The sequence below is a fragment of the Pogona vitticeps genome, chromosome 6, assembly GCF_051106095.1.
Source record: "Pogona vitticeps strain Pit_001003342236 chromosome 6, PviZW2.1, whole genome shotgun sequence".
NCBI classification, from domain to species: Eukaryota; Metazoa; Chordata; class Lepidosauria; order Squamata; family Agamidae; genus Pogona; species Pogona vitticeps.
The window spans coordinates 49,225,341-49,251,747 of record NC_135788.1 but is presented as its reverse complement, the minus strand read 5'-3'; the positions used below and the strand labels follow the sequence as shown (position 1 = coordinate 49,251,747).

At 40.3% G+C, this 26,407-nt stretch overlaps 1 protein-coding gene across 1 annotated transcript in view; it reads right to left on the bottom strand.

Annotated features, from left to right (window-relative positions):
• Positions 1-24,837, bottom strand: part of LOC110086129 (collagen alpha-6(VI) chain) — a 62,497-nt gene extending 37,660 nt beyond the window's left edge. Inside the window, exons 1-4 of the mRNA XM_078377344.1 lie at positions 6,738-24,837; positions 4,294-4,908; positions 2,723-3,283; positions 323-880 (exon numbers count right to left, since the gene is read on the bottom strand). Coding sequence (XP_078233470.1) covers positions 323-880; positions 2,723-3,283; positions 4,294-4,908; positions 6,738-7,278 — 2,275 coding nt within the window. The 5' untranslated portion in view covers positions 7,279-24,837. The remainder of the gene's footprint in view (positions 1-322; positions 881-2,722; positions 3,284-4,293; positions 4,909-6,737) is intronic.
• Between the last annotated feature and the right edge of the window lie 1,570 nt (positions 24,838-26,407).

Sequence of the window (26,407 nt, the reverse complement as noted above, 5' to 3'; positions counted from 1 at the left end):
AACAACTTTAGGAGGGCCACACGTTTCCCACCTGTGCTTGTAGGGGATGAGTCAGAAAAGTGGTAAATGAACAAAACCAACATTAATTTTTGAGGAGGCTCTTTACAGGTGAAGGAGAGTGACTGTAACTCAGGGTTGTAGTAATTCCTTCTGTATCTGAAACTTGTTGGGATGGGACAGGGCAGAAATTTAAATAGTATGCACGTGCTTTTCCCTGGTCCAATTGTTGTGAAATTCTGTGACAGCAATCATGGAACATCTCTGAAGCCACACTGGTGTATATAAAGACTTACAAACTGTTGGAAAACTGCTTGATACTTACCATCATAAGGACTACATATTCCAAAGAGGATTTCACCTTCTAAGTGCTTTAGAACATCAAAGTCCTCCACATAAAACACCATCTCCGGCTTCCCACTTATCTCTATCAGCTGTGTTTTATTGGCATTAAACCCCCCTACAGAATATACAATGATGTTTTCCTCTCGCAAAGTTTCTGCGGGAATTTTCACTTCATCCTCTGCTTCCCCATCTGTGATAAGAATAAGAATTTTTTTGACATACGGCCGTGCTCCTTTAGTGGGTTTGAAGTAATCCAGCACAAACTGCAATGCTCCCCCAGTGACCATGTTCTGTCCCATAAGAGACATCCTTCCAATTGCATTGATGACATCGCTTTTGGTTGAGTATTGGTTGAGCCCGAATTCCTCTTTGGTTTTGCTGCTGAACTGCAGAGCACCAAAATGCACGTGGCCTGGCCCGACATCTGATTTGTTCACCAACTCGCTCATGAAGTTCTTCATTTTCAAGAAATCCTCAGGGCTTATGTTTTCAGAGCTATCCACCAGAAACAAAATGTCACTCTTCTTTTCCTTGCAGGCTGTTAGAGGGAATTAAATATGAATGATGTATTTTTGCATTTTACCATGAAAAATGACGAAGACAACAAAACCAGCATTCTGAATCTTTATAAAAATGTTCTGATGGAATAAGAAAATGATTGTGTTGTCTGGTGAATCTTATTCATCCTGCTCTGACAAGTCACTCAGCTAACATTTAAAATAGTGTAGTGTGGCTCATCAACACAATTGGATAAGACAAGCTGGAAAGTCAAAGATCCTGGCTATCATACCTGTGTGGAGACCAACAATCTCCTGGACATTTATACAGATTGTATAGAATGTAATATGTGAATACAATTAAGGCAGGTTTCAAAAGCCATCAATTCAGAGAAGGAAGGGAAGGGAATGATACCCCAAAATTTCTGGAATAATTACTGCTTGGTTCTGTGTTCTCAGTAACTTTTCAGTAACTATTCCAGAAATTTTGGGGTATCATTCCCTTCCCTTCCTTCTCTGAATTGATGGCTTTTGAAACCTGCCTTAATTGTATTCACATATTACATTCTATACAATCTGTATAAATGTCCAGGAGATTGTTGGTCTCCACACAGGTATGATTCATACATAGTCATACATATTCTGCAGTTGGACAAACTTAACATTTATTCAAATAAAGCTTTTAACAGAGTTTTTTCTTGCTGCGGCTTCTATCTCCTCTTTGAAGCAGAGGGTGGTGGTTTCCACCATTTCTTGTTACTTTCTTGTTACAAACCATTCAGGATATCCAATGTCTCCTTTAATAATACTGTACTGCACTAGACATGTAGAGAGGCCAGCTGGAACAAATCCAAAATATAGTGAGCTACTGTTCTTGGAACTTACTAATTTTTCTTTGTTATTTTTCTTCTTCACTACTACTACCTGGGGCATTTATTTTTTATTTAAAGCATTTTACCCTGTTTTTTTCCTGAAGGAAGAGCCAAGGTAGATTACATTGTTAAACAGTAATATTTAGAGCTAAAAACAGGAAGTATAATATTCTAAAAAGGATAAAACGAATACCACACTGAAGGACAGTAAACGAAGCAATACCAAACACACTGTCAAAACAGTAAAGCTACAACCATCCACTAAGAAACCCCACCCAGGCAGCCAGTTATTAAGGGAAAACTTGTCTGAAGAGAAACACTTCCCTGCGGAGAGGATGAGCAAAAATGGAGCCAGATTGGCCTCCTGTTCTGCTATGGTTTCTCCACTTACTGTAGGATTAATAAACTGTGCTCAGAAAGTGTAACAAGTCTACTCTGAAACCATACAATATTCTATTATTTATTTATTTATTTATTTATTTATTTATTTATTTATTTACTTACTTACTTACTTACTTACTTACTTGCTTACTTACTTACTTACTTACTTATTTATTTATTTATATTCCACCCATCTGATATATTCTACCACTCTGGGCGGCTTACAATACAACATATATACATTAAAATAGCACAAGAACATTACAGAACAATCAGTAACAAATGCAATGCAAAATATAGTAAATAATAAATAGCAAGGAAGAGAAGAGAGTCAAGTGTTGACAGGAGGGAAGGCCTGAGTGTACATCCATGTTTTTAATTGGCTTTTAAAAGTATTATTATTAATTGGCTTTTAAAAGCATCATTATTATTATTATTATTATTATTATTATTATTATTATTATTATTATTATTATTATTATTATTATTATTATTATTATTATTATTATTATTATTATTATTATTATTATTATTGCTACTGCCTTCATTATTTCACATTTAACTTGGTTACATAGCAGTAAACTTTACAGAGTTCAGATTATTCCACTATTATTCTGTTATTCTTCATACCTTCTACAGCACAGATATCTTGAACAACTTCATTCTTTATTTGCTTCAGAGAGGCAAAATCATTCACAAAGTAAGCTCTGTCCTTGGACTTCACAATCTCATAAATCTGTGACTCGTTGGCATGTCCCACACCAATGGCATAAATGTCGACCACCTCATTCCTAACCCTTTCGGCAGGCTTTTCCACCTGGTCCTCCGATGTCTTGGCTGTTAATAAAATCAAATAGCAGGGCACACTTCTACGATGCAGACGCTGGGACTTGCTTATCAAGAGTTGAATGAAAGTCAAAGCTGCCCCCGTGTTGGGGCTCCCACCCATTTGGCGGATGTTATCAATGGCTTTTAAGATATCACTTGTTTTGCCATATTCCTCAAGTCCGAATTCCAGCTCACTGTTTTCTCCATACTGTACAACTCCAAACCGAACTTTATTTGGTCCAATCACAAAAAATTTAATCACTTCTTTCAGAAACAATTTTAGATCCCCAAAGTCAAAATAGTCCAGGCTTGATGAACCATCAATGAGAAAATAAATATCAGCTTCTTCTGTATCTACACATCCTATAGGGAACAGAATTGTGGACACAATAATATATTACACCGTCAAATAATGGCTCTATTATTATTATTATTTTAAAAAATCCGATACCACAGTGATGCAACCACCTACACAAGGAGTATATCTTTTAGGCAATTAGTTGCAAGCAACTGAGTAATCTATGGGCCCGTCCACACTGGGGTATAGGTATGATATATGGATCACAGAGGGCACTGTTTGGATTGGAATAAAGCCCTTGCCCACAAGTGTTTCTACTTAGGACAATCCATCCTTCCTCTTAAGAGCTGCCAAGGCAGAGTTTGAGAGAGAAATTAGGGGAAGAACAAGAAAAGCAGGGAGTGGACGCAGGAAGAAAACAGAATGGCACAGACAAAGGGAGAGAGGAGCAATGTAAAATATATATTTTTCCTCCATAGATGATCAAGGGAAGTGCTTAACTGACAGCCAATCGGGCTACAAGGGGTTGTCTGCTGTTTGGATTTGAGGAGCATGCCAAATGGCACATCACTCCTCCCCTTAACCTCAACAGACCTTTTGTAGTTCAATCCACCCCACACCCAAAACAGCTAGTCTGGACATAACCTATGAAAACAATAATATCCATTGGTAGACATTAGATAGGCAGTTTCAAAGTCCCTACTCTCCTTTCTTATGTCTCCATATCTTTAAACCAGACCGACTCAGCCTATCTTCTGTAAAGAAGGATATATGGCCCTAAATCAAGTGGGAAATCATCTCCAGAAATGCTACAGAATTCTCTGTTTATTCTCAAATGTTGTCCAAAACATTTTGCCCTTCAGCTCTCCTTTTCAATAACACTTTCTCTTTTCAACTCTTTCATGAGAGAATATGTGTTGCTTGTTTTTCAGTTTCTATACTAACACCACTTCTGAGGGAATAAAATGAGACTTTTGTAACACCTGTGGAGATTTCCCTTTGATTTTGCAGAACTTTCTACGACTCCTTTCTCCCAAGGAGTGACCCCAAACACCATTAGAAGACAAGATGTTACCTCTTTTGAGAAGTTCTGTCCGTTTGGTGTTCAGATAGAGTGTCTGCTGTATTTGATTCACAATCTTCTTATGAAAACTTTGAGTTTTGCGAGGTAAATGAGAAAATGTTTTTAGGTTAGTAATGTATTGGTATGGTGGGTAAGCCGCTATCTGGGCTAGCTGAGTGGCATTAGCCCCTTCAATGCCAATGGCAAATATAGTCACACCAGCCCTTCTGAGAACTGTTGCTGCGTCACTCACTCTATCTTCTGAAGACCTATGGGTGATCAAAACAGCAATTTGTTCTACCCCTTGAGACTTCCTACTTCCTGCACTTTTGGTGAAAACTTTTTCTCTTGCAAACTGAATGCCAGAGCCAGTGTTTGACTTTCCTGCCTGGGGAGAAAGGCTCTGTATGGACTCTAGAACATGAGTCTTGTCCATTGACATTCTCAGTAAAGATACTGTCATAGGCTTAGTGCTATATGTCACAAAGCCAACCCTAATGCATTTCTCTCTCACATCCAAGGAAGACACCAGATCTTCTAAGAAGAGTTGAATCTTCTTAAATTTTGTTTGCGGAGAACTTGCATCCACTATGAACACCACATCAGCAACCGCATCACCATCACAAGCTGCAAAGGGGGCAAAACATGAAATTAAATTCCAGTGATTGGCTATCTTAAGCAACCTTCATTCTGTGTAGAAGGAGCAGCAATAAATCACCTGTGCACCCATGCTCATTCACCTCAAGGAACTGTTTCTTTATTGCACTTTTATGGAAACGCAAGGAGGAGCATTCCTAGAACACAGAGGTTCCCAACCCTGGGTCCCCAGATGTTCTTGAAGTAAAACTCCCAGAAGCCTTCACCACTAGCTGTGCTGGCTAGGATTTCTGGAAGAGAACAGCTGAGGACCCAAGGTTGGGGACCACTGCACAGCAGATTGAGATGGTTTTCCCAAGCAGTCATGAAAATATAGTGAATTGCAGGAGTAATGGCCTCATATGCATGAATGATTATCTTATTTCATAGGATTTGAGTGTGCGTGAAAAGTTTATTTCAGTCTTCTGTTGATAAGAATTTAACAGAATTTGCATTTTTTTCATATTTGTAATGGAATGAAATTAATTAAATTTTACTATTGCTTGTTATGTGGCATACATTGGCTGGAATCCTGTTGGTGCAGCTCTGCATGCATGTAGCTGCTGACCTCAACCACAGCCTTTTATTTTTAATTAAAAGTTCCCTACCCCACCTCCCAGAGATTCTAAGAGGAGCCTTTAATATCTGAAAATTACCACTGCCATTCTGGTCCTAGCAGTGGCAGTTTTTAGACAATTAAGGGTTCAATCACACCTGGCAAAAGAATTCCAGGTATACCAATTTGGCTGTTTTTTAAAGCTAGTTTCACAAATTTCCAAGCGCACGCTGAGCAACCAAGATCAACTCATTTTCCCAGCCAGCAGTTTATTTCCAGTTTATTTCCCCCTCACTGAGAGAATGGTTTAAAACTGTACCAATGGTGTATCATTTCATTCCTTACCAGGTAGCATGTGTACATGTTCCTATTGATATTTTTCCCATCCTTGGTCCCCAGGCACCGTGGCCACCATGATTGCTGCGTGGCTGCCCTGTGGCTTTTTGTTTAAAAAAATATGGCTGGTATATTGATATATCAATAAACTGAGGTCTACAGCTGTACAGCATGGATCGACTTCCATATGCCATTTGTCTTGTTTACTGCTTAATGCCTCAGCCTGTCTGCCAAGCACCACAGCCGTACAGGCAGGGGCCAAGACCTTGGTAGGCAATGCATTACTTCCAGAGTCACAGGAACCACGGATGAAACATTCCCGAACAGGAATCACTTTCCGCCTCATCAATGTATCAGTTATGGTTTAAAAAAAATTAAATTAAAAGTAGGGGCAGCACTGTTCCGGGAAATGTCAGAAAAAATAACTCCATCCCATGGTGTAGCCAGCAATAACATTTCAAATTGGAAGAAATGAATCAATATTGTTAAAATGAATGGGAATGTTCCCACTGGTATATGTACCACATGATCATGAAGATAAATCTAATGGTGCAACTGAGGTATGGAAAGAACTGGTATAATTGAGTTTGAACCCAAATAGTCTCTCCCTTCCCATCCAGAAGACCTCAAAGGTTTCCTCAAGTTCAGAGGGATCCCTGGTTAGCCTCAGAACCTGAGGGATAGAAATAGGAAGTTAAAAATAAAATAAAATATTTCTCTCACAGGCCAATGGTAGAGTTAGTCAACAGGACTGTTTTCTTGTGACTTGATGAAGGCTATAGAGAAGCCATATGCTAAATTGTTTGCATAGATTTTGGAGGAGGGAATGCTGAGACCCCACCCATATCTGAGAAGGATCAATTCAGTACTTTCGGCTATCTAACCTGTTCCTTATAAATCTGCATTTTAGTGATAATTCATTTCTTACCTTCTAATGCAGTTCCATTGTTCACTTTGTTAGCAGATGTGACATTGGATAGATCAGAGTTGTTATTACCTATTTCAACAGCATCAGCAATAATCCCAGAAATGTTCTGGGAAAATAAATTGAGTTCTTCATTTCTAGGAAAATAGAAGTAAAATGGTTTTGTGGCCATCAGAATGAGTTCATCGAAAGAAGCATCCTCTATTCCCAAAGCAATGACCTTTACTCCAGCTTTCTTTAACATTTGAGCAGCTTCTGCTATGTCGTCCTCAGATGGTTGAGATGTAATCACTACTAAAATTTTGGTTCTGTCTTTCCCAATAGTTGGTTTCCAGTAAAAATCCTCATGAATTGTGCGGAGAGCACTGCCAGTTTTCAAGGGACCGCCTCTGAATGTCATTTTGTTTTTGATATGATTCAGCATTGGATTCTTCCCTTTATAGGTATCCAGATGGAATTCATTGTATATCTGATCATTGTACTGGGCAAGTGCGACCCGAGACTCATTAGGCCCTAGAGGTAAACTGTTGATTGCTTTGTTCATAAATGTTTTTATATGGCGGGAAGATGTGTTGCTGCTAGCTACCAAAAAAACAATATCAGCAGACTTGGAAGCTAAAAAGAGATAAGAAAAGAAAAGAAAATTTTAAGTCTCTTGTTACATTTACCAAAAGCAGTCTTCAAGAACATGAACAATGGTACTCGTTTTTCATAAGACACAAGAAAAGAATACCAGATCTAAGGTGGGGCATGACAGCTTATGTGAACATGGCAGCTAAGATCGGAAGGGATAGGGAAGTGTATAGGAAAAGGCAAATGGCATAATTTCTCTTTCTAATCAGGTACTCCAGTACTTCCGTGATCCATGGTATCACTACATGGCCAGCTAGAACTGACATTGTACTTTTGGGAGGGAAAAAAAAAACTAAAAATAATTACAAGTTGAGCAGCCAAACATTTGAGCATTAAAACAGCACTGGGATTAACAAAAACATAGACAGAAATAGCTTGGGCACGTAGAAAAGGCTTCATGTGGTGCCAAAAGTATCAGACTTGGCATCAGATGCGCTTCTGTGGGGAAAGTGGCTGCTTACCTCACATACCTCTGTCTAGGCCCTTTTTCTCCCTTAGCCAAGGAGCATGAACTCAGGACTCTGCCTGATGAGCCTTCCTCAAGAGTTGACACATAATGCCTATCATTTTCCTCAGTAATTCAAATCAATTTTTAATTTCTCTTTAAACCAGATCTTTTTCTTTCTCAGATACAGAATTTTTAAAAAGGAAACATGTGGCTATACCTGGTTTCTCAGTCACAGACGTCTGTGCTTCAATGATTATGAGAAGAAATGTCAGCCACATCTTCATATTTTGAGCAATTTTTCAAGCTTAAACTGTGGAAGAAAAATGTGAAACGTCATTATTTTGATCAATGCAGTTCCTCAGGTGGTTTAGTTCAGAGAGTAAGTCAGAGCAGGAGCAAGGCCAGACTAAGATGTTTGCTGCCTGAGGCAAAAAACGAGTCAGAAGCTCACTCCCAATTCCCTGCACAGCAACCTGAAAGGCAAATGACTCTTATTTCAACACTAACTGCAGGACAGATTCTATCCACTCCACTGAAGGCAGTGGTGTGTCTCAGAGGTGGCATGAGAGGCCATATTCTGCAGTCTACTATGAGAGGAATTGTTGCAGCGGGCTTGGGAAAAACTGAAGGAAGGCTGCTGCTGTTCCCACAGCATTCACTGTCAAGGCTTTCGAGGCACTCTGTACAACAAGACCTGCCCTTTGTGCCCTCCTTGAATTTGCTGTCTGCAGCACCAATTTCATCTTTTTTTATGAGAGAGAGCTATCCATATATATTTTGTCCAGTTGAAGTTACAGGGGAAATCCTGTGGCTACTGCCAAAAGTATAAGATGGCCATTCATGGAATTTGGCACCATTATTCCATTGACGGAACAAATCCTTGGGAAGGAGAAGAAGAATCCAAGTTTGAGAGACCACCTTTGTTTATACTCCACCATGCTTGTGCTTCTAAGCACCACATATCTCCAGCTATTATTTCTTCATTTTCTTCCCTAGAGCGTTAATATATATATATATATCCAGAGTTTGGATGCATTACATTCTGAACCAGGATTTCCAAAATCCAATGTCCATTGTGGGCACATGATATGATAAAACTTTATTAGTCACAGATGAAACATCAAAATGTATACATATACAGAAGTATACAAAAGTATTGGGATCAAATGCAAAACAATAATCGGTTCTGAGGTGAACAACAACAGCATCAAAACATCTCCCCCTAAAGCAATTCCAAAATGTCTAGCAAACCATGCTCTAACTACAGAGGCTCATCTACTTTTAGTGTCCTTTTTCTAATGCCCATTGTAGCAGTAAGAAATTTGGCAACACTATGTGTAAGCATGGGATGGGAGTCAGACAGCAGCACATGCATAAATTGTTGCTCTGTACAACCAGGAAACTGGCCAATCAAAGGAGAAACAAGTTCTTCACATACATCCTTGTAATACATACACCACAACAGGATGTGTTCAGTTGTTTCCATCTGCTCCATTCCACATGGGCAAAGGCGCTCTGCCCAGGAGATATTTTTATACCGTCCCTCCTGCACTGCTGAAGGTAGTGTGTTAAGCCGGGCCAGAGTAAACACCCTTCTATGCCTGGGCTGCACCAACTGGGCAAAATAAGGTACTGCTGTAACCTTGTATAAGTTTAAATCATTTTGTCTCTCAATGTTCTCAGTACACTGCTTAATGATTTTCTTTGTCTGTTCCATTCCCATGGTTAACAGAGTCAACCTGTCCTAGAGAGATCCAAAGAGGCTATTTTTTGCTCAATTAAGTGAACCCATTTTGACATAAAGGTATCTTGCAAGATCAATGGTGCAAGACCAATAGAGAGATAAGACAGTCTGAGCCAAGAATTGCAATCCATATCCTGGCTTCAATTTTAATTTGACCAGTTTCCAATCTTAGTTTTACATTGGCGACATCTCTAGAGACTCCTATTATTGCCCTCAGGAATTTTGATTGTACACATTCTAGGGTTGCAATATTTGGGAAGGGGTCCAATTGGGAGCCATGCAGTAGTTGGGCTACTGCTTTTGCGTGGAACAATTTAATGGCTGAGGGAATGTAATGCCCCCCTTTGTTCTCATAAATTGTAATATTGCAGCGGAACTTCTCTGGGCATTTAATGCCACATAATTATCATGTGCTTTCATTGAAAATGACACCTAAATAAATAAATTGGTGGATCTGATCAATTCTATACTGATTTATCATCCATGTTCACATTATTGGCCTTTTGGCAAAAGATTTTTATTTATCTTGGCATTTAGCAGACAGGTTCCAGCTTCTTGACACACTGAGCTACTATTAGGCACTGTTGCAAATGTAGCAGGCCTGCTTTTAATACTGTTGTTTGTACTCACAGTGCCTGTAGCCCCTTTGGAAGGAAAAAAGCTCCCATTTCTAAGCTGTTTCTTCTTTCTCTCCTTTTCCTCCTTCTCCTCGCTGGGACTAATAGTGTGTGGTCTTTTCTTCAAACGCTTCCTCCCTTTAGTGTGTATGGAGTCATTTTTTGTCTTGTTTATGGCTTTGTTTATCTTAGCAAGAGTGGGAGCTGTATCTGGGTGATGTTGCTCCCCCACCATCTTCCCCCTTCCTCATTGTGGGCGCATGGAGATCCATTGAACTGTAAATCAAAAAATGACTTTTCCAACTCCTTGTCAGGGAAATGGAAGAGTTTTGGATAATCTGGCATGCAGCAGCAGTTGGGGAACAGTAGTTAATACCTTTCCACAGTCTCATAAAAGAGGCTTAGAAGTTGGATTTTCACCTCTGAAGGTAAAACTATGCCATAGGAAAAAATATGTGCCCCTGAGTCACCTTCCAGGGACCTCAGAAAGCCTTGATGTGAGTTGTTTAATATATAGTATATTTTGTTCCACGTGCTGAAGCAAGTGGAAGGCATGAAACACTTAGGCAGAATTTTATTAGCATGATTCAGAATACCAAAGGGTATGATCTGATATCTGTCATTGATTGTTTTTATTTCTTTTCTAGGAATAACGGAATGCTCAGAACACTTGGCCTGTGAGTAACGAAAGATGTGGTAATGTCTGGAAGTTTAAATAAGCGCTATATTTATTTTCAGTGTTGTTAACGAAATTTGCCGTGTTACAGAGCCTTATTATTCCATTCAATTTTTTTTTCAGAATTTTTTAATCCAGTACAGCAGAAATTGTGCTTTAAAACAGATGGCTTGGCGAGACTTTAATTTGCTTTCCATATGGTATTAAGCTTCTGGGCCAAACTATGTTCTTGGACAGTCAAGAATGGACAAGAGGGTAAAATTACATTAGTAGTTAACTGAGGTAAAATATAAGCAAAGGTGCCAATGATAAATGACTCCCAAGGCCTCCACTTTGGCAGTGTGTTTACAAATCCATGCACACCAGTGTGCTTGAAATTTCCGAAAAGTGCTCTTAATCTTTGTTTAAAATATTGCTATGTAAGTCCACTATTAGTAAGGCAATGTTGTAATGCAGGAAAACCTATGCAACAAGTGTAGATAGATAGATAGATAGATAGATAGATAGATAGATAGATAGATAGATAGATAGATAGATAGATAGATAGATAGATAGATAGATAGATAGATAGATAGATAGATAGATAGATAGATAGATAGATAGATAGATAGATAGATAGATAGATAGATAGATAGATAGATAGATAGATATTTCAATTAGGGCAGTCTATCTGTGTTGCAAAAGTTATGCTACTGCCATCTTGGAATCCAAACTGGTTAAATGCATATTTTGGTTAATAATTCTACATCCCTAATCACTAGAAAATTAATTCAAATGGTGAAACCAGCCTGGTATGGAACAAGATAATCTGCCATTTCATTCATTAATTAAATTTTTAAAAAATCTTGCCTTTCTCTTAAAAGTGGAAACCAAGATGATTCACAAAAAAAATCAGCTTAGAAAGTGAAACTAAAACTACAAAAATAATTGAAAGCACAACTATACAGATAAGAATAAGCAGTGTGGCGCAGTGGATAGAGTAAAAGATTAGGACTTGGGAGACCTGGATTTCCCTGCTCAAACATGGAAACTCACTGAGAGTGGTGGAGCCACCAGTCTAACCACTCCTTACTTACCTCGCTTGGGTTTGAAAGCTCTGTTAGGGTCACTTGGTTCTGCTTTGATGGCACACAGCATAACAAACAAATTATAACAGTAAAATACAATTGGATGGAAAGCTATGTTTTACCATGTAAGTTTCTGAAAGTGCAGCATCTTCTGAGACCCCCTCTCTACAGATAATCAATTGCCACAAACCCAGTCAGGCTTTCAAAAAAGTAGTTCACAGCTAATATGACAACAAGGATGGGGCCAGCTTACCTATTTCTAGCAGGGTTTCACAACCTATGATGAGCCACCCAGAAGCAATATTCTGGAGATTATGATTTTATTGGTTGCCAAAGTGGTTTCTGCAAATTTACTGTCTTGTTCATTATTGGAATCCAAAAGATTTTCTAAATTGCTACATCAACTCTGTTGTGTTCCAGATTATCTGGACATGAACTGTCCTAGGGCAGATGAAAAATAAGACACCTGACCTCTGAAGTAGATGTTAGAATGGAGCTAATTGTGTTATAGAGTCCTATGAGGTACAGGAAGTACAACTCAGAAACCATATAGCAAATCTTAACATCTTAACATAGAGTTGTAGTTTAGAAATACCCATTTGCTGGAAATATGCAAGTAAGGAAGACTTGTTTTGTTTATGTCAGTTGCTGAAGTCAGCTTTTGTTATGATACTAAAGGCAAGCATTAACTAGTTTCAGATTGTTCTTTGAGTATTTGACGAAACCTTGCAATTCTTGACGTGAAGTGGCATTTATTGGGGGATATACTTGTGGTTACTCTTTCATTACATTACATGTGATGGTAGTCATATAGTGGAATCTTATATAAAACTGCTTAGAGAGGTCTTGATGGGGTTGCACTCCCTCCGAAGGATCGGGTTTGCAGTTTGGGTGTACTCTTGGACCCAAGCTCTCTCTATGGAGGCACAAATACTTGCTGGGGCCAAAAGTGCTTTCTATCACCTCTAGCTGATTGCCCAACTGCACCCCATCTAGAGAAGAAATGCCTAATGACAGTGGTTCATGCTTTGGTAATCTCCAAAATAGACTTCTGCAATGCTTTCTGTATAGGGCTGCCCTTGAAGTCAGTACAGCAAGTCCAAAATGTGTGGCCAGACTGATCTCAGGTACCAACAGATATGACCATACATCTCCAGTCTTGGCACATCTCCATTGGCTCCCTGTTAGTTTCCATTCTCAATTGAAAGTTCTGGTTATCCCTATAAAGCCCTAAATTGTTTAGGACCTTAATATCTGTTGGACTGTCTCTCCTACAAAATGACTACCTGTCCCACCCAGTTTTCGCAGTCCAGGATGTTAAAACAATAACACTAAGGGATGCCAAAAGAACAAACATCAGAAACCAAACTTTTTCAGTTGTGGCCCTAGATGTCTGGAATAAATATGCAGCTGAGATTTGCCAGACAAGTTCCCTTGCAGTCTTTAAGCAGCTAGTAAAAACAAAACTGTCCAAAACTGTCTTTTACTAGTTATTGTATTTGGGACCTCCAACATCTTTTTGATCTGTTTATTTATATAAAGATAGGTTAGCTAGTCAGTGATTAATCAATCACTTATTGTTTGTTTGTTTGTTTGTTTGTTTGTTTGTTTGTTTGTTTGTTTGTTTGTTTGGTTGGTTGGTTGGTTGGTTGGTTGGTTGGTTGGTTGGTTGGTTGGTTGGTTGGTTGGTTGGTTGGTTGGTTGGTTGGTTGGTTGGTTGGAAATATCCACTGGATACTAGAGAGCACCAAAGAATTTCAGAAAATCAATCTGTGCTTTATAGACTACAGCAAAGCGTTTGACTGTGTAGATCATGAGAAACTATGGGTTGTTCTGAAAGAAATGGGTGTACCTTAGCACTTGACTATCTTGATGCATAACTTGTATTGTGGGCAAGAAGCTACTCTTTGGACAGGATGTGGAAACTCAAAATGGTTTCCTATAGGCAAAGATGTCAGACAAGGGTGCATTTTTCTCTTATCTGTTCAATCTGTATGCAGCACATGTCATATGGAAAGCCAGATGAGTAAGGAGTGAAAATTGGTACAAGAAACATCAAAAATTTAAGATATGCAGATAGCACTATCTTACTGGCAGACAGTAGTAATCACTTTAAATGACTTTTAGAGAAAATGAAAGAAGAAAGTGCTAAAGCAGGAGTGCAGTTGAATGTTAAGAAGACAAAAATCACGACTACAGAAGAACTACACACCTTCAGCATTCACAATGAATAAACTGAGTTAGTTAGAGATTTGTATACCTCGTTTCACTGATCAATCCAAATGGAAACTGTAGCCAAGAAAACAGAAGAAGACTGAGGGAAGGAAGGGTAGCAATGAAGGAATTAACAAAGACCATCAAGTGTAAGGATGAGTTACTGGAGACAAAGACCAAGAGCACCCTCATTCTTGTATTTCTGGACCATAAAGAAAAAGATTGAAAAACAAGAAAAACATTGATTCGTTTGAGATGTAGTGCTGAAGGAAAGCTTTGCAGATACCCTGGACTGCCAAAAAGACAAACAAGTGGGTCCTAGGTCAAATAAAGCCTGGAGGCAAAAATGCTGAAACTGAACTATCTTACTTTGGACACATCATGAGAATGTAGGATTCTTTAGAAAAAGACAATAATGCTGGATGGGTGGAAGGCAGCAGGAAAAGAAGACAAAATATGAGATGAGTTGGCTCCCTAAAGGAACTACAGGGTTGAGTTTACAAGTGCTGAGCTGAGCAGTTGAGGACAGGATATTTTGGAGATTGCTTATTCATAGGGCTTCCATAAGTCAGCAAAAGCAAAAGCAAAGCTTGCTGCTTATATACCGCCCTATAGGGCTTCACTCTCTAGGCGGTTTACAAGTTATTTATGCAGGCTACACATTGCCCCCCCCCCCCAGCAAGCTGGGTACTCATTTTACCGACCTCGGAAGGATAGAAGGCTGAATCAACCTTAATCCGCTACCTGGGATTGAACCCCAGGTCGTGAACACAGTTTTGGCTGCAGTACAGCAGTTTAACCACTGCGCCACGTACTTATGTATTCTTGTATGCTTTCTTGTATGCTTTGTTGTAAATCACCCAGAGAGTGTGTTGCACTATGAGGTAGTATATAAGTTGAAGGAAGGAAGGAAGGAAGGAAGGAAGGAAGGAAGGAAGGAAGGAAGGAAGGAAGGAACGAACGAACGAACGAACGAACGAACGAACGAACGAACGAACGAACGAACGAACGAACGAACGAATGAAGAAGTAAGTAAGTAAGTAAGTCCTGTTGGATTCAATGGGACTTTCTGTCACATAAATGAGTCCAGGATTGTAGTCAGAGATTCTGACCAGTATCATGATTAGACCTGGGGATGAATATAAAGATGAATTGGGATATTCATTGAATATCCCTGATCCGTCAGATAGTTGTTGCTTCATATCATTGGGGTCCAGAGAATATGAAGTGATGAACATAATTCTTTTATATGTGTCCCTTCATTCCCTATCTACTGATGCCCCCGCGGATCTCAGCTGTTCCTCAGGGGCATAAGCAGAGAGAGATTTTCCCTTCGTGTGGCTTGCTAAAGCCTGCCCGTGGGGAATCCCACCCCCTGGGGCTGGGAAATGGCTTTGTTCCCCTTTCCTCCTCTTCCTATGCCCACACAGCATAGGAAGAAGAGGGAAGGGATCAAAGCAGGATCAAACCGATCCCCCAGCCCTGTTGCCTTTGCAAAGGCAGTGTGGCTATGGGATGGCTTGAGTCCAACTTTCCCTGCTCTTCCTAGGCCTCCACAACACAGGAAGAGGAGGGGGAAAGGGATCAAAACAATCCCCCAGCCCCTCTGCCTTTGCAAAGACAGAGAGGATGGGGGATCACTTCTGACAGGCTATGTTCCTCTTCCTACCCCCGCTGGGGCATAGGAAGAGGAGCAAATGGGGACCCAAAGACAGCACGGTGAGGCATCACTTGGGGGGCAATTCATGGTTCGAGCATCATCAAGTTTGATGACCCATGAACCAAGACGAAGTGCCATTTTGGCACTTCGTCCCTATTACTGGACAGCCAGAAAAATCATCATAAGGAACCCTTTGTTTCAAACTGGGAAGCTGCATAATCAGCTTGCTTATCAAAAGTTTCCATTTTGCTTTAACCAATACTCTCACAGAACAGTGATAAAATTTGACCTCCAACATGTTGATACAAGCATGTTGTCCAAAACACAGTTGTGTTTCCTCAGACAATCTTCAAGCTTTGTGGTAGTGAAATGTTGGTTAACTGTTAAGTAAATCATAAATAACCATATGGCAGCTTGTTCCTTTTGTCTGTTTTGGCTGAGCACACAGAAGTGTTTTTCTTCTGCTATGCAAGGTCTGACCAGAATTATCATGGTAAATAAAACAGGTGTGTACTGAAAGAAAGCTAGTTTAAAGAAACAGCAAGAATAGAAAGAATCAGTGGCCTCAGCTTTGAACACAGTGAACTGTAATTCATAAGCGGTACCCACTCTATGGAGTAGCCCTCATAGTCAACAAAAGAGTGGGTAAAGCTGTAATGGGATACAATCTCAAAAATGATAGAATGATGTCAATACGAATCCAAGGCAGACCTTTAAACATCACAATAATCCAAGTTTATGCACCAACCTCCATTGCTGAGGAGACTGAAATTGAACAATTTTATGAAGATTTACAACACCTTCTAGAACTGGCACCAAAGAAAGATGTTCTTCTCATTCTAGGGGACTGGAATGCCAAAGTAGGGAGTCAAGAGATAAAAGGAACAACAGGGAAGTTTGGCCTTGGAGTTCAAAACGAAGCAGGGCAAAGGCTAATAGAGTTTTGCCAAGAGAACAAGCTGGTCATCACAAACACTCTTTTCCAACAACACAAGAGGCGACTCTACACATGGAAATCACCAGATGGGCAATATCGAAATCAGATTGATTATATTCTCTGCAGCCAAAGATGGAGAAGCTCTGTACAGTCAGCAAAAACAAGACCTGGAGCTGACTGCAGCTCTGATCATCAGCTCCTCATAGCAAAATTCAAGCTTAGACTGAAGAGAGTAGGAAAAACCACTGGGCTACTCAGGTATAATCTAAATCAAATCCCTTATGAATACACAGTAGAAGTGAAGAACAGATTTAAGGAACTCGATTTGGTGGACAGAGTGCCTGAAGAACTTTGGATAGAGGCTCGTAACATTGTAGAGGAGGCAGCAACAAAAACCATCCCAAAGAAAAGGAAATGCAAGAAAGCAAAGTGGCTGTCCAAGGAAGCCTTACAAATAGCAGAGAAGGGAAACAAAATGCAGGGGAGATAGGGAAAGTTACAGAAACTTGAATGCAGACTTCCAAAGAATAGCAAGGAGAGACAAGAGAGCCTTCTTAAATGAACAATGCAAAGAAATAGAGGAAAATAACAGAAAAGGAAAAACCAGAGATCTGTTCAGGAAAATTGGAGATATCAGAGGAAACTTTTGTGCAAGGATGGACATGATAAAGGACAAAAATGGGAGGGACCTAACAGAAGCAGAAGACATCAAGAAGGGGTGGCAAGAATACACAGAGGAATTATATCAGAAAGTCTTGGATATCCCGGACAACCCAGACAATGTAGTTGCTGACCTAGAGCCAGACATCCTGGAGAGTGAAGTCAAGTGGGCCTTTGAAAGCCTGGCTAACAACAAGGCCAGTGGAGGTGATGGCATTCCAGCTGAACTATTTAAAATCTTAAATGATGATGCTGTTAAGGTGATACATTCAATATGCCAGCAAGTTTGGAAAACTCAACACTGGCCAGAGGACTGGAAAAGATCAGTTTACATCCCAATCCCAAAGAAGGGAAGTGCAAAAGAATGCTCCAACTACCGCACAATTGCACTCATTTCACACGCTAGCAAGGTTATGCACAAAATCCTACAAGGTAGGCTTCAGCAATATGTGGACCGAGAACTCCCAGAAGTACAAGCTGGATTTCGAAGGGGCAGAGGAACTAGAGACCAAATTGCTAACATGCGCTGGATTATGGAGAAAGCCAGAGAGTTCCAGAAAAACATCTACTTCTGATTCATTGATTATGCAAAAGCCTTTGACTGTGTGGACCACAGCAAACTATGACAAGTCCTTAAAGAAATGGGCGTGCCTGACCACCTTATCCATCTCCTGAGATACCTATATGTGGGACAGGAAGCAACAGTTAGAACTGGATATGGAACAACTGATTGGTTCAAAATTGGGAAAGGAGTACGACAAGGCTGTATATTGTCCCCCTGCTTATTTAATTTATATGCAGAATACATCATGCGAAAGGCTGGACTGGAGGAATCCCAAACCGGAATTAAGATTGCCAGAAGAAATATCATATCCGATATGCAGATGATACCACTCTGATGGCAGAAAGTGAGGAGGAACTAAAGAACCTTGTAATGAGGGTGAAAGAGGAGAGTGCAAAAAAAGGCCTGAAGCTCAACATAAAAAAAAACTACGATCATGGCCACTGGTCCCATCACGTCCTGGCAAATAGAAGGGGAAGATATGGAGGCAGTGACAGATTTTACTTTCTTGGGCTCCATAATCACTGCAGATGGAGACAGCAGCCACGAAATTAAAAGATGCCTGCTTCTTGGGAGGAAAGCGATGACAAACCTTGACAGCATCTTAAAAAGCAGAGATATCACCTTGACAACAAAAGTCCGAATAGTCAAAGCTATGGTTTTTCCTGTAGTGATGTACGGAAGTGAGAGCTGGACCATAAAGAAAGCTGACCGCCGAAGAATTGATGCCTTTGAACTGTGGTGCTGGAGGAGGCTCTTGAGAATCCCCTGGACTGCAAGGAGAACAAACCTATCAATTCTAAAGGAAATCAACCCTGAGTGCTCACTGGAAGGACAGATCCTGAAGCTGAGGCTCCAATACTTTGGCCATCTCATGAGAAGGGAGGACTCCCTGGAAAAGACCTTAATGTTGGGAAAGTGTGAAGGCAAGAGGAGAAGGGGACGACAGAGGATGAGATGGTTGGACAGTGTCACCGAAGCAACCAACATGAATCTGACCCAACTCCGGGAGGCAGTGGAAGATAGGAGGGCCTGGCATGCTCTGGTCCATGGGGTCACGAAGAGTCGGACACGACTAAACGACTAAACGAACGAACCCACTCTATCCATTATGCCAGTGAGGCTTAATGGACAGAGTGATGGACTAGGATTCAGGAGCCCTGGGCTTGATTTTCTGCTCTGCCATGAAAACTCATAGTGAAGGTGAGACTTGGAACTGGTAAAACCACTCCTTAAATACCTCACATCTTGAAAACTCTATTAGGATCACTATAAGTAGCTTCCAACTTGACAGCGTGTAGTAACAACAACAATTTTTAAGCATCTGCCCCAATATGGAACAGAGTGGCTATGACTGAAAAATTGTTTGGTTTACACAGAAACATAAAATCAGTATTACAAGTATTCCAGTATTATTTCTGTTACGTTTGTACATCTTTCTCTCTCTCTCTCCCTCTTAGAATATTAGTAGCAAGAGCAAGGCTGTCATTATTGGCATAAGCAGCCCTGTCCGGAGACTGCACATTATCAATATGTTATGTTTTGAAAAAAAAATACAGGGAAATACTCTGTGGCTACTTCTGGTGCCCAAGTCTGACACTGCACATTAAAAATGTTTATCAGTACAAAATGCTACTTTATTTATGACTTAAAATTAGTAAGATGGCCTAAAACATGAAGAATTCATGTCAAAATGCTTCCAGAAATGTTTTAAAGTGTTTTTAAATTAGAAAACGTTACACCAAACGGTAACTACAAGTAGAATTGCTACATTACCGGTACAGTACTTTTGATTTGTAACTTAATTATACCAAAATATATTTACAGGTAGCTACATTCCTTGTAACTAGCTATTTCCAAGTTCTAGTGTATCAGTATTTCTTTATCTGAACGTGAGATAAGTTAATTTAAATAATTTCATGGAAGAGAAGTTTAGTATTCCTTATCTTTAGATCTGATCCCTTTATGGGTGCTTGAAGGTCCTCTCAGATCCTACCACGGCCACCTCACTTAGCTGCGAGCCACATTATTTATGATCCTTCTTTCCTCTAGCCCTCTTAAGAATCTTTCCAGGAACATTTGGGTCAGCATGTGGAAGGAAGGAACCAAGAAATGTTCTTTTTCTGAACTTTCTTAAGTTAACATGTCTTAGGATCCAAGCCATCACATCTCGTACTTGCAAACCACTCATCACTTTGCAGTCACTGGTGACGGGTGCTGATGCCCATAAATATTTTGTTATGACTAATGTACCCTTAACAGAGTGTTGAGTGACACTTTAAAAGCAACTTGCTGAAGCGTTTTACTAGAAGCGTTTTAGCAATTAGCGAAACCAAGAAAAGAAAAGAATTGTTTTAATAGTTGAGAGAACTACAGTGGGAGTAAGAAAACTGGCAGAGATACGTGAGCTCTGCTTATATAATTCATATAATTTTTACTTAATTATTGATGGATATATATAAATATTTTAATCAGCTGATAAGCTATAATCATGCAGGTAAACTATAATCAGGCATACAGAATCATGCATATGACATCTAATTAGTATGCAATCATTCTCAACAAAGAAAACTCTGAAAGTAATTCTTTAAGTCTAGTAAGTTCATGTTATTATGGGGGTGGGAAGAAAAAGGAGCAAGGGAGAGAGGGGCCACATATTAAGACATTCAAGAAATCTACAACACAGCCAGTGCTCCTTTGATGTTCTGTTATCCAGATCAGATTCTACTAGCAAGCAAACAAGACTGAACTCAGTAAGGCTTAATTCTGAAAAAAAGATGCATGAGGTTGCTCTTGCAGATAAAAGAAGCATCCTTGTCACATTTAAAACCAAGAACTGACTGCTACTTACCAAGGAAAGAGAAGATGCTTTTCAATGCAAAACTGCAATCTGTTGAGAAGATCTCAGATAGTCACTATAAACAGTGCAACCCAATGAATTTGTGCAAAGTAGCTCTTTATATTTTTAAGAATTCCCCAAATATTTCCCTTTGCTCCCTAGATTATTTTGCCCCATATTTTCTACCCTACTGCCTAACCATTCCCTGCTCCAGCGAGTCCTCATTGTTGATTTGAGTGTCAGCCTGTCTCTTACTCTTGCCCTATAAGAGTAATTTACTAACCTGATTTGCTCTTTGGGAATCAATCCAATCCTGTAAATTCTTTAGCCAACATCTGTAGCTTCTTAAATAGTTCCGGTATTTTGCAGCATTTTTTGCAAGATGGGAGGGGAGGATAAAACTCACATCCAAATACAATGTTTTCCAAATATCAGGATTCCACCACCCTGAAGTACAGTTTTGGCTGGCGGGACAATGCCTGTTGACAAAGGCTCTGCACAGACAACTTGGAGAAATATCTCAACTACTTGTGAACCATCCCTTGGTTGATGCAAAAAGACAAGAGCTCCAGTGGGTGATCGATCAAGTGATTTTCCTGGCCTTATCCACCATTCTTGGCCGGCAAAAATGAAGAAAATTAGCTGGAAGGTTCCTACCTGGCTCCATCCAGGAGTGGTTTTGGAGCATGGGGCAAGGTTTGTTCCCTTATATAAATACAATACATCCTTGAAGGATTTACTTAAAAACGAATGCTTTAATAATCATATAAAACTATTTACTGCCATTTCCAACCATAACACTGGGGATATCCCCTTTCAAAAGAATACATTGTGTTCTTCCATGCCATACAGCAACCCCAACCAGCTCTTTTTCTAGATTTGAGGTAAGTAGTCTACTAAAAAAAAAACAACACTCTACCAATGAATATTCTAAACACAGTCAGTCAATGAAATTTATCTAATGTAACCCAAATCAATTTGAATTAGTTCAGTTTATCGCTAATATCAATATCTTCGCTATCCCCTGCTGGGCGGGGGAGGTGGGGGGTATGCCGAAACATGTCCAAACCCCCTTTGTCCTCTTCGTCTTCTTCTTGTCATCTTTATTTGTTTGTTTGTTTGTTTATATTTCACTGCTCCTAGCACTGCTTTCCTAATTCCTCTCCATCTGCAATCGAAGCCCAGGCCTGGTGACGATGGCACTTACTGGCCCGGCACTTCCCCTTCTGCCCCTACGCTTTTCTTAAGCTTCCCCCCCCTTTTAAAAAATCAATAAACAATAACTAGAACTACGCAAACTGTCCCCTATCTGGAACAGTTGCCAAGTGATCAAACTGGGGGAGGGGGGACACCGATGCAAAACACACACATCCCATTTCTGAAGAAGCAGGCAAAAGCTGGAGTGACACAGTTTAAATTTTGATCTAAACCGCGGAGCTCTCTCCTCAGCTGTAGCAAGTGAAGAAGAGGCTGAAAGGAGGCGGGAACACTGAAGATATATGCCATTCCTTCCTCTTCCCTTCCAAGATCGCTCATACGAGACCACTGTGTCTCATGCTATCCGGGTAGGAGGATAATGGTGGCCTGCGCCAGCGAAGAACTCTCACCAGCAGACCAGGCAGTAGACAAAAGAAATGGGCCAACCTTTCCCATTCACTTGTAAAGCTGGATGGCCAGTAATACATTAGTGTTTGTTTTTAATTATAATTCATGAAGCAAGGTACCTCAACCTCAATTCAGAGAATGATTTGTGTGTACATGTAACGGTGCTCAGATCCACACCCATAGCTTAAAATGCAAAAATAGGTGAGCAAAATCATGCACTCTTACAAACAGGTGGTGTTCATCACTTGGAGAGGAGGGAAATTTAATAGATGTACTTTCAAGTTTAACACTTAACCTGTTCCAGCAAAAACAACCAAGAATTCAATGTATTCGCGAAAGCTTTCATGGCTGGGATCTAATGGTTGTTGTGGGTTTTTCGGGCTCTTTGGCCGTGTTCTGAGGGTTGTTCTTCCTAATGTTTTGCCAGTCTCTGTGGCCGGCATCTTCTGTGCTCTGAAGATGCTGTCCTCTGAAGATGCCAGCCACAGAGACTGGCGAAACGTTAGGAAGAACAACCCTCAGAACACAGCCAAAGAGTCTGAAAAACCCACAACAACCAACCAAGAATTCAATTTGAAATAAGCTTTCAAGGACAACAATCTGCTTCATAAAATGCAGGTAATGAAGTGAGCAGTAGTCCAAATATAAAACAGGAGGTGGCACCAATTTCAATGTTCTTTTTGATAAAATGGCATATTTTGAGGGTTATTTCTCTCAAAATCCTGTGGTGGGGTAAAGACAATGGGCAGCAAGATTGGCCCATTGGCAGTGGCAACTATTTCAGTGATGAAAATGTGAAGAATGATACTTTGTTCGGTAACAGCAATCTCTAGCAAGAAAAAGAAAGAAACATAATCATGTTGTCCCATAGGAAAATATAAAACAGAGTTGGGTAATAGCTTTATTGATCATTTTATTGGCAAGCTTTCAAATGCTTTGGAACTGCTCATTAGGTGAGGTGGTACAGAACTTGGGATGCAGGAGAGAAACTGGGAAGTCCAAAGATCACCCTGGCCAAATGTGTTATAGTCTGTGATTAGATGGAAGTCCCAAGCTGGAAAGTACATCCATCTTGGAAAGTCAGTTTAAGATGAAATGATCCCAGGTTAATCCTTAGGATAAGTTGAATCAATTGTGTTTCTCCCATCCTATAAACAAAGTGTTGGTAGGCATTCAAACGCACCCACACCGGCAGAATAGCTGCTTTGGGTCCCTTGTTGGGAGAAATGCAACACAACAACAACAACAGCAGCAGCAGCAGCAGCAACAACAACAAAAACAACAACAGTGTCTGTACATGTCCATACATGTTTTGACTTAGTCTAAACTAGACATTGGTCTTTCATTGTTATATTTGTAGTTTTATTGCTTTTTGCATATTTGATTTGGCTTTTTGCAGTATATGTCATTACTTCAAGCTCTGCATTTAATTCTGTGTTATGTATATGGCTTGATACTGTAACAATAAAAGTATGAACAAGGTTTTGACTTAGAGTGATTTGTCCTGCCCCTTTTTAAATCTGTCCCACTCCTTTTTGGCACAGCAGTGTGGCCACATCATTTTCTGTGTGATTCAGAGCACTCCTAGTTAGCACATTCTGTAGCCTATGTGGATGATTAGTCCACACCAAAATTAAGCTCTGTGGGGTATTAACCTGAGTGACAACCCTATGATGTATTTAATAGATTATGGCATTGAAAGGGATGACAGAGAACCCTTTCTCCTCTCTTTCCATCTATTGTTTTAAATGTTTTGTATATATTTTCCTATTGGTGCAGCACTATACTAGATAAATAAGATACATTGACTGTATTGTCCACACCATGCTAGGTAAATGCATCCATGTTACACTATGGCGCCTGCTTTATTTAACAAAAGAAAAAGTTGCCATGACCTGCTGAATGATGGCTATGAGAAAAGGCAAGGAAGGGGACAGGAAGAGGAGTGTCCTTAATCAAAAGGGGAACAAATTGAGGTGATCGAAAGACCTGTCCAGATCCTTCTCACAGGAGAAAAAAACTTGATCAATGCAAGCAGAAGGATCACTCAAGTGAGATATAAACTAGATTGCGGCAATAAAAGTACAGTGGTGCCTTGACTTACGAATGTCCCGACTTATGACCAATTCGAGTTACAACCAGCTTCGACTTGCGACCGGCACTTCGAGTTACGACCGGAAAAAAAGGTGGCGGAGAATTTGAACTAATTTCAGTTAACCATTGGTCAGTGAAGAGACTGCTTCTCTATAGCTCTTTCACCCCAGCATTTAGAAAGTTTGGGTTCGGAGAGAGACTTCGGACTGCCTGGTACGGTACTGTACTGTATATTTTGGGGGGCATTTTTGTTTTTTAAAAATGTTGCTTTTGGGATTTTTGTTTTTGCTTGTCTTTTTTAAAACAGAAAGACTGCCTGTTCTGGGTGAATACTGTGTGTACAGGTTTTTGCAACATGGGTTTGGGCTGGGGGGGTTATGTTTCTGTGCTCTGATGGATCTTGCAATGTGTAGTTGTAGCATTTTTAGTCCCTGCTGTGTGTTTAGTCATTTAGTCGTGTCCGACTCTTCGTGACCCCATGGACCAGAGCACGCCAGGCCCTCCTGTCTTCTACTGCCTCCCGGAGTTGTGTCAGGTTCATGTTGGTTGCTTCGCAGACACTGTCCAGCCATCTCATCCTCGGTCGTCCCCTTCTCCTCTTGCCTTCACACTTTCCCAACATCAAAGTCTTTTCCAGGGAGTCTTTTCTTCTCATCAGATGGCCAAAGTACTGGAGCCTCAGCTTCAGGATCCGTCCTTCCAGTGAGCACTCAGGGTTGATTTCCTTTAGAACTGATAGGTTTGTTCTCCTTGCAGTCCAGGGGATTCTCAAGAGCCTCCTCCAGCACCACAATTCAAAGGCATCAATTCTTCGGCGGTCTGCTTTCTTTATGGTCCAGCTCTCACTTCCATACATCACGACAGGAAAAACCATAGCTTTGACTATTCGGACTTTTGTTGGCAAGGTGATGTCTCTGCTTTTCAAGATGCTGTCCAGATTTGTCATCGCTTTCCTCCCAAGAAGAAGGCGCCTTTTAATTTCAGGGCTGCTGTCTCCATCTGCAGTGATCATGGAGCCCAGGAAGATAAAATTTGACACTGCCTCCATATCTTCCCCTTCTATTTCCCAGGAGGTGATGGGACCAGTGGCCATGATCTTAGTTTTTTTGATGTTGAGTTTCAGACCGTTTTTTGCACTCTCCTCTTTCACTCTCATTACAAGGTTCTTTAATTCCTCCTCACTTTCTGCCATCAGAGTGGTATCATCTGCATATCGGAGGTTGTTGATATTTCTTCCAGCAATCTTAATTCCGGCTTGGGTTTCTTCCAGTCCAGCCTTCCGCATGATGTATTCTGCATATAAGTTAAATAAGCTGGGGGACAATATACAGCCTTGCCGTACTCCTTTCCCAATTTTGAACCACTCAGTTGTTCCATGACCAGTTCTAACTGTTGCTTCCTGTCCCACATATAGGTTTCTCAGGAGACAGATAAAGTGGTCAGGCACTCCCATTTCTTTAAGAACTTGCCATAGTTTGCTGTGGTCCACACAGTCAAAGGCTTTCGCATAGTCAATGAAGCAGAAGTAGATATTTTTCTGGAACTCTCTGGCTTTCTCCATAATCCAGCGCAAGTTAGCAATTTGGTCTCGAGTTCCTCTGCCTCTTCGGAATCCAGCTTGTACTTCTGGGAGTTCTCGGTCCACATACTGCTGAAGCCTACCTTGTAGGATTTTGAGCATAACCTTGCTAGCGTGCGAAATGAGTGCAATTGTACGGTAGTTGGAGCATTCTTTGGCACTGCCAATTTTTAAAAAATAAATAAATCTGTGGCTCCTAGGGTTTGTGTACTGTGACCCTTCTTTTGTTTTAAAAGATGTTTGGTTTTGAAAGGTGTTGGTTTAAAATGTGTGGGTTTAAAATGTGTTTTAGACTCCAAAGTCTCTCCCCCCATTGTCTTTTCTCTCTATCCTCTCTC